Raw genomic sequence first — 11,889 nt, 5'->3', positions numbered from 1 at the left:
ATGGGCTCGGCCCGTTTTCCCGGCAATGCTGCCACTAATCCACAGTTTTCTAATAAATATCTTGTCATTACCGTTAGTTCACAACTTGTTAATAAATAACTTGTCCTTGTAAATACGTTTCTTGTTATTTGTTATCCAACACTTATTATTGTCAATTCACAACTTGTTAATAAACTTTTTAATATAAGGACATTTTAGTCATTTAACTACATTTGCAAGATATTAGATCAGGCACCATATCTTTTACTATGATTTTGAAGTGTTACGTGTCTAATTTGAAATACTGCTTTTGACCCTGGTTATAAGACTTGATTTGTATTCTACAAACGAGATCTTATAATTAGAACATAAAGTAGTACTATTTTTTTTTATTTGTCACTTTCCCATTAAAAGTCTTGTGTTTGTCCCAAAAAAAACATTAAAAAAATGGGATACTTATGTAAATAATTGAAATGAAAGCTTAGAAATAGTCTTAGACGAGTAACTCACCACTTTCCAAATCGGGTCCTTTCATCACCGAAAGTGCTCTGTCTTCCTCTCCGTTACTCCCACGGCCCGCTCCGTCAGGATCGCCGTCATCGGAGCTGGCGTTTCCAGCCTTGTCGCTGCTCGGGAGTTTCAACGAGAAGGCCACCAAGTCATCGTCTTCGAGAAAAACTAACGTGTCGGAGGCACTGGGCCTATGATCCAAGAACTGAATCCGACCCTCTCGGCATTGACCCAAATCGCGAAACCGTCCATAGCAGCATCTACCTCTCCATGCGCACCAATCTGCCCAGGCAAGTCATGGGATTCATGGACACCCGTTCGTGAAGCTCGAATCCGGCGACTGGAGAACGTTTCCGGGTCATGAAGAGTTGCTCCGTTTTCTGGACGGGTTTGGGAAGGAGTTCGGGATCCTTGAGTTGACAGAGGTGGTTCGGGTGGAGCGGGTTGAAGAAAGGAATGACGGTTGATTTGTCGAGGGGAAGAGTCGGGGATCCAAATCTTCGACCCGAGAAACGTTCGATGCCATTGCTGTGTTCAGGTTACTACCCATCGCCGACGCTCGCACAGATTCCCGGCATTCAAAACTGGAGAAGATCCCAAATGCACAGCCACAATTATCGGGCGCTCAACCTGTTTCACCGACAGGCAAGTGAATCTTTTTCCCCTCTGACGGGTAAGTGAACCTAAAATTCTAAACTACTCCTATGAAATATGGATTATCTGTCTTGGTAGACGAAAAATTATGAATTATCATGAATTAGTGATTATTATCTGTTGTTCCCCTATATGTCATAAGGAAAAAAATATTTGGGCAATCTGCTTTTTAATTCTTATATTGGCTGATATATTTTTCACTTTAAGAAAAAATGTATATTACTCATATTCTAATAATATCATGAATATAAAAATGGCCATGGGTCTAATTTTTGAAAATAAAATAAAATAAATATAAATATAAATATAAATATAAATAAATTTAAATCTAATGATTTTATTTTAATAATTTAAGTGAGCTCTTGCAGAAAGAATATTTAAAAAGCTTTTTAAAGTAATAAAAGGGTTTTACTACTTTTGAGAGTATGTCCTAATTCCTATTAGTATCCTTTGTTCTCTATTTTCTTTTCATCCAAAATTAAGTGACTAGATAGATATTAATTAGGAAAAGAATTAATTTTTTTGTTGTTTATAATTTTAATTCGGTTGTAATTTAATTCCTACACTTTAATTTGGTGCAACTCAGTTCAAATAGTTTTAACCTGATTATAACCCAATCTTTGAATTTTGACTTATTGTAATCCAATCACTATAATTTTAATCATTTATAATTTCGTTCTTAGCTTGAATAGATATATCATTTAGTCCCTAAATGTAATTTGGCATATTGATTTCATGTTAAAGGAAGTAGTTTTGATTGAGAAAATAATAAGTGGAAAAATAAATAAAATGAATTTGGTGGTGGTGATAATAGGGCTGGGACCAGGTGGGCTTGACGACTCAAAAGAAATTGCAACAGTTGCAAAAGAGGTTCGCATAATTAACATTTGCAGGTAAAATGCGTTTATGAAGATGGCTTGGGTGCCTTGGAAGATGGATCCTCTGTTTATGCAGATTCCATTCTCCACTGCACTGCCAGCACTGGGTATAATAAGATAAACTTTAAAGTAACAAATTTTAAATAAAAAATTTCTGAAAAATGTGTTGTTATTTGCAAGTTCAACATTGTCAAAACCTATTAAGTGTGAGAACCAAATATAATTTGGAATTTAATAATTTTAAGTTTTTTTTAAAACTGGATTCTCCCTTTTTAAGTTTACTATTAATTATTTAAATTTTGTTGAGTGTAATGGCAGATACGAGAATGATAATCCAGTCCTTGAAACCAGAGGGATAGCAAGTGTGGAGACCAATAGAGTTGGGCCACTGTACAAGCATGTGTTTCCCCTGTATTGGCTCCTTACCTCTTCCATTGGCTTCATCTCTCGTGTTAGTGTTAAAAAGTTTTTTTTTTTTTAAATCTTTTTTGTCTTAATCCAAATTATCTTACATTCAAAAGATTCCTATTTTAAGATATAAGGATTTGGATCATCCTATCCAAATTCACACCGGCTTAATCTAAGAGTTAAGGTTATGTTAGCGCTCTAAAAGATACGTCTAATGTGGTGAAGTATTTTTCCAAATGCACTTAACATTTTAATACTTAAAGAGCAAAATTACATTATAAAATATTTCGCAGAACCTATGTAGTCTGGCTCATCATATTCAACATAAAGAAATGATTTAATTTTGGAGTTGCGTTTGCTCGAACATGAGTTTAGAGAGATTAAAACAAACAAGTTTTAAGTTGCGTCGGCTCAAATTCAGGCTTTGAATTTTTAAACGAGGGTTTGAAAATATAATAGGCTTTAGTTAACTGCAATGATATGTTATTTATTTTTGATTAATTAGTTACTATTGATGTTCAGTCTTAGTTTTATTTTTAGTGGATTAGTATAAGTACATTATTAATAATGATTCTGGAAAAGATTCCTATTTTAAGATATAAGGATTTGGATCATCCTATCCAAATTCACACCGGCTTAATCTAAGAGTTAATGTTATTTTAGCGCTCTAAAATATGTTTTCAGATACGTCTAATATGGTGAAGTATTTTTCTAAATGCACTTAACATTTTAATACTTAAAGAGCAAAATTACATTATAAAATATTTTAAGATGCTAGTCAGTGGTTGCATCTAGTGTTGATAAACCTGAGCTCTTAATCCAATGGCCGAAAGAGAAACTTGATCCAAGGATAATGTGTGATACACTGCATAATCTTTAGATCAAGCTCCTCTTTTTATCTGTTTGATCAAGTCAACAAACCAAATTTCAAACATAAAAAGATGTCAATTACACTTCTCCTCATGAGAGTGTATTTTATGGGGCATAGACCCTGTAACAAATATATGAACATAAACTATATTTAAAATATCTAAATAATGCATCTCATTTTAAAATTTGTACAGATCAAATTAATTTACTGTAGATAAAAATGAATGAGAAATTAAGATGCAATGTAATGAAGAAAGAGGGGATGTGTATGGAGGATTCCATATTACATATAGCTGAATTGCAAAGCAAATGGGTAGCAAGAGTGTTTTTTGGGAAAGCTGAGTTGCCTTCAGAAGAGAAGACGACGGAGTCTGTTCAAAGTTTCTATCAATTCACGCAAGACAATGAAATCCCTATATGCTTCACTCATGCCCTTTGCCCCCATCAGGTACATTTGGTCCTAAATGTAACAGAAAAAATAACTAAAAAGAATTTGTCAAATTAGTGATTTGTTAAAAAAATAAAAATAAAAACATGTGTTGACTTTTTTAAAAATAAAAATAAAAAATTTATTTGGTAATTTGTTTATAGCTAAGTTCTTTTAAAAACTAAAAAATTTAAAATAATTTTTATTTTATGTTTAGTATGAGGGAATCGAAGCGATGAGAATAAAAAATTTTAATGAGTTTGATTTAAATAAGGTTCTGAAATTTTAAGAAACAGAATATTGAAGATAAAAGAGCAAGAAAATTTAATTAAAACTTTTAACCCAATTTTTTAAAATTTTAAATTGGGTTTATTAAAATTTTTTCTCCCTTATTCTCCCTTCTTTTTTCATTTGAGGGCATTTCTCGTCAAAACTTCACCATCTAATCTCAGCATATTTATTTCAAATGTAATTTTTAAAATTTTTTTCCCAAAACTTATTTTAAGAAATAATTTTCTATAATTATTTTGGCAACAAAAAAGAACAGAAACAAACCAGCCTACGTTACACAAAATTATGGATTATTGAGTTGCAATCCTACACAGAAACATGTAATCAAACTTTTTCTTTTCATTTTTTGGGTTCTTTTTAAAAACTGTTTTCAGAATAGGTAAACAAACAGACCCATTATTTTCCGTTAAGAAAATTACCAAAGTCAACAGAACAAGTAATCCAAAAACAAAAAAGCCTGAGGAATACGTTGAAACCCACCATAGTATATTAAAAACAAAAAAGATATCGATGGAGCCATGGAGGCCTGGGAGGTCAAGAAAGCAAAGACATGAACTTTTTTCTTTTCTAATTCCAGCGACAAAGACATGAACGGAATTATTCAAGTCAACCTAAGATCAAATGAATCACGAATTCGAGATTCGGATCATGCTCCTTTTATTTCTCCTGTCGATCTTCATCACGGAAAAACAAAAAGTCCACGCTCTCTCCCCCTCGCTCAATAGCCACCATGGCTAGATCCGTCAAGGTTGCCGTCATCGGGGCTGGAGTCTCCGGCCTTGTCGCAGCTCGGGAGCTCCAACGAGAAGGTCATCGAGTCGTCGTCTTCGAGAAAAACCACCGCATAGGGGGCACCTGGGCCTACGATCCAAGAACTGAATCCGACCCTCTCGGCGTTGACCCGAACCGAGAAATCATTCACAGCAGTCTCTACCTCTCCATGCGCACCAATCTTCCCAGACAACTCATGGGATACTTAGACTACCCGTTTGTGAAGCGTGAAACCGGTGATCAGAGAACGTTCCCGGGTCACGAGGAGGTGCTCCGTTTCCTTGACGGTTTTGTGGAGGAGTTCGGGATCCATGAGTTGACCCGGTTCGAGTCGGAGGTAGCTCGTGTGGCGCTTGCCGGCGAAGGGAAGGAGGAGGGTTGGTCGGTTGAGTGGAGGAGGCGGGGATCCGAGTCGTTGACCCGAGAAACGTTCGAAGCAGTTGTAGTGTGTTCGGGTCACTCCACAGTGCCAAAGCTCGCGGAGATCCCCGGTATTGAACACTGGAGGCGATACCAAATGCATAGCCACAATTATCGGGTTCCCGACCCATTTAAGGGACAGGTAAGTAAATTTACGAATGGTCTTCTTTGTGCAACAAATTTACGAATTGTCTGCAGTGCCAGTTTGTCTTTTGGCTTGGTCAAAGTTGTCTGCAGTTTGACCAGTCACTTTAGGAGAAGGATAAATTTTAGACAATATGAATTAGTATTATCACGTTTTGATATTTTATGATCGAGGGTAATCTTCACATTTTTTATTGTCTAGTTTGCCTTTGGTTTTGGTTATAATCTCTTAAATTTTAAATTATAGGATTTTGTCTCTTTATTTTTTTCCCTAAAATATTAGTCTTTAAAATTTAATAAAAAAATTTTGGGAAAAAATATTTAATAAAAATTTGGACAATTCCACTCTCTAAAGAACTAAAATCTAGCCAACCGCCTCTAGGCGGTGTGGCACCTAGTGTGTGCGTGTGTTGGTAATGTGCGGGTTCGATCCCGCCCCTCATGTAACCAAAAAAAAAAAAGAACTAAAATCTAAGGGTTAAAATTCGAAACACTAAAATCAAAATTCATGAAAACTCAAAGTCTTGAAGTACCAAAAATTTGCATTAACCCAAATAAAAAATCTGTCAAAATTAAAATTTTGGTGGAAAATATTTAAACGCAGAACTTCTGAATTTCTCCTTTTTTTAAAAAAAAAAATCAAAGATTGAGTTCCTTACAAAATAACACCAATACAAAACAAGCCCTAGTTTCCTCTCTCAACCTCCTCTTCCACAATATGAGGCAGTTGATTTAGGATACAAAAATTGGTCTTTATGAAATGAGAGAACTTAGCTAGATAATCAATAATAGGGATTGACTCTCTAAAAATATGAATTGGCACAACCTTTCAATTCTTGTGAAGCAAAAGTCTAACATCATCAACAATATCTTTGAAAGGATGTATCTGTTCACATCTTGTAGTATAGTTAAGGCTTTTATATAGTTTGTATATATCGCTATATTCCGGTAGCCTCTGTCCTAATAAAGGTGTAGACCATGAATTATGTCAAGTAGTTTTGCAATAGCTGGTGGCACAAAGGTAAGAATTTCTCCTTCTTATCTTACCATTTGAGAATATGCTTTAAATTTTGAAAATAACTTGGGTGATTATTCAACATGAAAGATAAATCTCTATGATTTTTCAAAATAGGAATACTATGACTCTCTTCCCATGGGTTCTGGGATTTATTTAATGATTGATAATTAATGCTAATTTTTTGGAAGAAAATTTAATGGGGAAAAACAAAAAAGCAGGTGGTGGTGATGATAGGACTGGGACCAAGTGGGTTTGACATATCAAAAGACATTGGGAAAGTGGCGACAGAAGTTCATATAGCCGTTCGAATGAATCCAATGCTTAAGAATGTGGTGAAGCTGCAAGACTTTCAAAACATAAGCCACCACTCCACGGTACCCACCCTTTCATATTTTCTCGTGTGAATTGCGTGTCTGAATTGTATAAAATCAAAAAATATATATACACTTTATAATAATTACATATTACTTGTACTTTATTATAAGAAACATCTACTAAATTCATACAGTTTGAAATGTTCATTATATTTAGTTAAAATTAATAAATGTTTAAAGTGTGTATATATATATTTTTCAACTATACCCGGCCTATGTATAAAAAGATGACATGAGAGATACTGAACTGAAATTTATTATAAAAACATAATGAGTGACATATACTTAATGGAAGTAAAAGTGAATAAATTAGTTTAAAATTTTGGATGAAGAGAATTTGTTTCTTATATTTAAAAATACCACCATGAAATAAATTGTTTCGTATAAAAAGCATGGAGGGAGTAATATGAAAAAATATAATGATGAATATATAAAATAAAAAATGAATTTTTAATCTATAATTTAATAATTAAATGGATTTGGCTATGAATATATAAAATAAATAATGATTTATTATAAAATAGTGGTATCTTGGATGTGGAGAATTAAAAATTTGGGGCTAAATTAAGTGGAGAGATCAAAAGACTTTTTCCTTTTTGGCAGATAAAATGCGTTTATGAAGATGGATTGGTTGCCTTTGAAGATGGATCCTCTGTTTATGCAGATTCCATTATCCACTGTACCGGGTATTACAATATAATGATTTTTATACATTTTTTTTTTCTAAAAATCTTTTTGTTAATTGCAAATTCAGCTGACACTCATCAATTTTTTTTAAAAAATATGAAATGACAGATATAAATATCATATTCCATTTCTGGAGACCAAAGGGATAGTAAATGTTGAGGATGATAGAGTTGGACCACTTTACAAGCATGTGTTCCCTCCTTCGTTAGCTCCTTCCCTCTCTTTCGTTGGCTTAACTTCTCATGTTAGTGGTAACCCGTTTTATTATATTTTCTTGTCCAAATTATTTAAGGACAAAAAATTAATCTTTTGTTCCTACAATTCTTACTTAATTATAACTCAATTCTTAAACTTTGACCGGTAGAATTAAATTCTCGTAATTTTTACTCAATTGTAAGTTAGTATCTAAACATTAAATTAGTCCAAATGACTAAAGTTTTAAATGGTTAAAATTATATACACTAATTTATATCCAAATCAAAACTATAGCAATTAAATTGTATCGAATTTAAGTTTAGAGACTGAATTACAATAGAGTTAAAATTGTAAGGACAAGAATATTAATTTTTACATTATTTTATTTTCAAAACTTTAAATTGAAAAAAAAAAAGATGCTGTTTATGATCAGGAAAAAGATCTACTCTTTCGGTCCTTAATATATAAACTAATTGTTAATTTAATTTTAATTCTAAATGTAAGATCTATTTATTATATTTATTAATTTATTTTTAATTACTCCTATGGATACTCCCTTAACAATAATCAAGCAAGTGAGGGAGAAATGATATTAAGAAAAATGATTATGGTACTATTAGGTAAAACATGTTATATTTTTTATAATTAACTAACTTACCTAACTTTCTTAATCTAATCAAATTAGGTAAATAAATCTTATACTAATGACAGGAGGAGTATTTTTTAAGTTGCAGACTCCAAAATTTGATTTTTCTTTTCCCCTATCTCTTGCTCTGATTGGATGAGAATGCAGGATCCCGCATTTCATATATTTGAATTGCAGAGCAAGTGGATCGCAAAAGTATTATCTGGAAAAGTTGCATTGCCTTCAACACAGGAGATGATGGATTCTGTTCAAAACTTCTATGAGTTCTTAGAACAGAACCAAATCTCCAAACATCACACTCACTTCCTTCGTCCCCATCAGGTACATAAGATTGTTTCAAATTACCTCATAGGTGTTCATTGAACGGTTAGAATTTACTTCATACTACCTTTGGTCCTAAAAACAATAAAATACATATGTGAAGAGAGTTTTGTCTGAAGCGTAGAAACATTTGTTTTACTAATCTAAATAGCTTTTAAGTAGGATGTATTACATGCTTGTTTGAAGCTTATTATAAGTATATTCATGCAAGTCGAAACAAAATTCTTCTCACAAATTACTTTTCTGGTTATATTTATAAGTAACTTTTAGCATGTTTCATATAGACCCAAAAAAATTAAACTTCATTAACTCTCATTTAAAATTCAATAAGTTTTCAACTTTATCCCTATTCAATGTATATTATATTTCATATAAACAAAGTCAACACAATAATAAATAAAGAGTAAAATTGTATATTTACACAAAAAAATTTTCTCGGTAAGTTATAAATAGAATTAAAAAATATCTTCTTTCTGTACTCTATAAATAGGATCAGGGGAGAACCTTGTATAGTGTAAACCTTAGTTGAAAATATGCTTTTGAGGGCTTTGATCGTCATTCCACAGAAGCAATACATGTATTGCACGGCGTCCTTGTATTTTAATTCTTATTTGGAACTGAAATTGATGAACATGCAGGTGGATTACAAGTACTGGCTAGCAGAGGAAAGTGGGTTTGGTGCATTGGAGGAATGGAGAGAGGAGATGTTCAGTGAGATCATCAAGAAATTCCTGGAAATGCAACGCTTCTACATTGACCACTGGGACGATGCTTATTGGGATTCCATTAGTCGCTCTTCTTCTTCCTCCTTAAAACCCTAATACTTATTTTGCCATTGTTCAGAACCCATTTCGCAGAACGTTTGTAGTCTGGCTCATCATATTCAACATAAAGAAATGATTTAATTTTGGAGTTGCGTTTGCTCGAACGTGAGTTTAGAGAGATTAAAAACAAACAAGTTTTAAGTTTCAAATTCAGCCTTTGAATTTTTAAACGAGGGTTTGAAAATATAATAGGCTTAGGTTAACTGCAATGATATGTTATTTATTTTTTATTAATTAGTTACTATTGATGTTCAGTCTTAATTTTATTTTTAGTGGATTAGCATAAGTACATTATTAATAATGATTCTGGAAAAAATATAATAAATTGACTTATAAAATAACTAGCTTATGAAACATTTGAAATTTGTGGATGAATATTAAGTCTTCAAGGATCTCACTAGACCAAAACATGCCTCACGAATCAACCGGGAAAAAAAAAACACTTTTGGAGATATTTATAACTATTTATTACCAGGTTCTTGAGGGTCAAAGGATCGAATTAGCATAATTATTGTATCGAACTTCCTCTCCTATTAGGTAAATCTACAAAATTTTTAAATTTTATCAAAAAAAGAAGAAAATTAATCTGCTCTTTATAATCTTAATTTTCAATCACATCCTGTAGTTTATTTTGTTTAAATTAGGATTTATTATTTGATCTGATAATTTTAATTTATAGATTTTGTGAAATTTTATTTATGAATGCATAAAAACGGTGTGTTAAAAACTTACAGGAGTTGAATTTAGTGGATATTACTAATCTCTAACAAGATCATAGAGACTTGATTTAAAATACGATAAGAAGTTAATTTTCTTTTCCTAAAACGTACTATTTTTAACAAGGATATAATCTCTAACAAAACAAAGGCATATAATGTAGGGTCCTGCATTTCATATATTTGAATTGCAGAGCAAATGGGTTGCAAAAGTGTTATCTGGAAAGGTTAAATTACCCTCAATAGAGGAAATGATGGATTCTGTTCAGAAATTCTATCAATTCTTAAAAGAGAACCAAATCCCCAAACATCGCACTCACTTCCTTCGTCCCCATCAGGTATGTACTATTTTGAAAATCGATAGTTAATTTACAAAAATTAATTAAAAAAATAGTTTGATTAATGATTTATAAGGGATGTGTGTTGATTTTCTTAGGATATCATTTTTAATTATATGCATTGAAAATTCTTCATTTCTTCCCCCCATGAAAAACTCCTCATAGCATGTATGATTATTATTTTTTTCTTCTAGTTCATAACAACATATTAGACCCTGTTCTATGAAATTTTCCATTCATACATCACTGATCACTCTTTTTTTAAAAAGAAAACTCTTTTTTTTATTTTTTATTATTCCATCTTTATGTTGCTTGCCGCATGACTATTGCCTGCAAGAGAGAAAGGACAATCGTATGACTTAAGTGTGGCTTTGCCCATCATTTGCTTTATCAATGACATTACAATTCTCTAATCCTTTACCCAACAAAAGTTCTATTTAAAATATAATTAAAAAACCCAATGATGGTTATTTTTTATTTAATATAATTAACATGCACATGCACACAAAAATTTCAATATAAAGCTTGAATCGGGAGCTTAACCGAACAGGAAGAGCGGTATTGCTGTTGGGACAAGTAGCTGTTGACCCTGATCATGATTATTTAAGTTTTATTGTTGTTATTTAATGATAATTAAGTTGTTTTAGTGACAATGTTACATGTTACGCTTTGGATTCCATCATTCACTCTTCATCCTAAAACTCTGTTACTCCTTCTTATTTTTAATAAAAGATCTAATTGATTAATTTGGAGAGATTAAAAAAATAATTGTTGTCTTTCTCAAAATACTCTTGCTAATTATATATATATTAGTTAGAATTAATCATTTAGTGAAATTTTTAATATGTATAACTATTAAAAGGACTACTTTGAAATAAATATATGAAAGATAAAATGAATTGGGGTCTTATATTTATAACAAAATTAAAAGTTAAACAGGCTTTTAGAATGAGGAACGGAGATAGTACTTAGTTTGCCATTATTTAGAGCCCAGTTTATGGAAAAGAAAATTAATGGCTGTAATGATATGTTATTTATTAATTAGTTAGTATTGATGTTCATTCTTAATATTATTTGGGCGGATCAATAAAAGTACATTATTAGTAGTTAATGATTCTGGGAAAAAAAAAACTAATAAATTGACTTATATGTGTTGAACTGGAGTGGCCAATCCGTAACTTCGGCTGTAATTTTCAGATCCTATAATTTCCACTTCTTGAGTTTCGATTCAAAAAACACCAAACAATGCATAAATACCCCTTAACTCAACCTGCATATGAATAAAATCCTGGCGTTATGAGTGTTTATGGTATAAGATAGGACAAGGCAAGCACGACCCTGTAGCAATAATTAAGACAGGACGGTTTTTTCATTCCATATCTTATTTAGAAATGTCCCATCATTTTTTTTTAAATTTC

The 11,889-nt window shown here is 32.0% G+C and overlaps 1 protein-coding gene and 1 pseudogene across 1 annotated transcript; both read left to right on the top strand.

Moving 5' to 3' along the window:
- On the top strand, nt 1-2,957 carry LOC114727434 (flavin-containing monooxygenase FMO GS-OX-like 6; annotated as a pseudogene).
- A 1,573-nt stretch (nt 2,958-4,530) lies between these two features.
- On the top strand, nt 4,531-9,538 carry LOC114727440 (flavin-containing monooxygenase FMO GS-OX-like 2). Its single transcript, XM_028914144.1, has 6 exons — nt 4,531-5,350; nt 6,589-6,744; nt 7,348-7,430; nt 7,540-7,675; nt 8,420-8,593; nt 9,232-9,538. Exons 1-6 carry the CDS (start codon nt 4,748-4,750, stop codon nt 9,412-9,414), a joined length of 1,335 nt encoding a protein of 444 aa, XP_028769977.1. The 5' UTR covers nt 4,531-4,747; the 3' UTR covers nt 9,415-9,538.
- The last annotated feature ends 2,351 nt before the right edge of the window (nt 9,539-11,889 follow it).

Source organism: Neltuma alba, unplaced genomic scaffold (assembly GCF_004799145.2).
Source record: "Neltuma alba isolate B1F8T4 unplaced genomic scaffold, ASM479914v2 tig00012475_pilon, whole genome shotgun sequence".
Taxonomy (NCBI): domain Eukaryota; kingdom Viridiplantae; phylum Streptophyta; class Magnoliopsida; order Fabales; family Fabaceae; genus Neltuma; species Neltuma alba.
The sequence above is the reverse complement of the archived record's forward strand: the minus strand, read 5'-3'. Positions and strand labels throughout refer to the sequence as shown.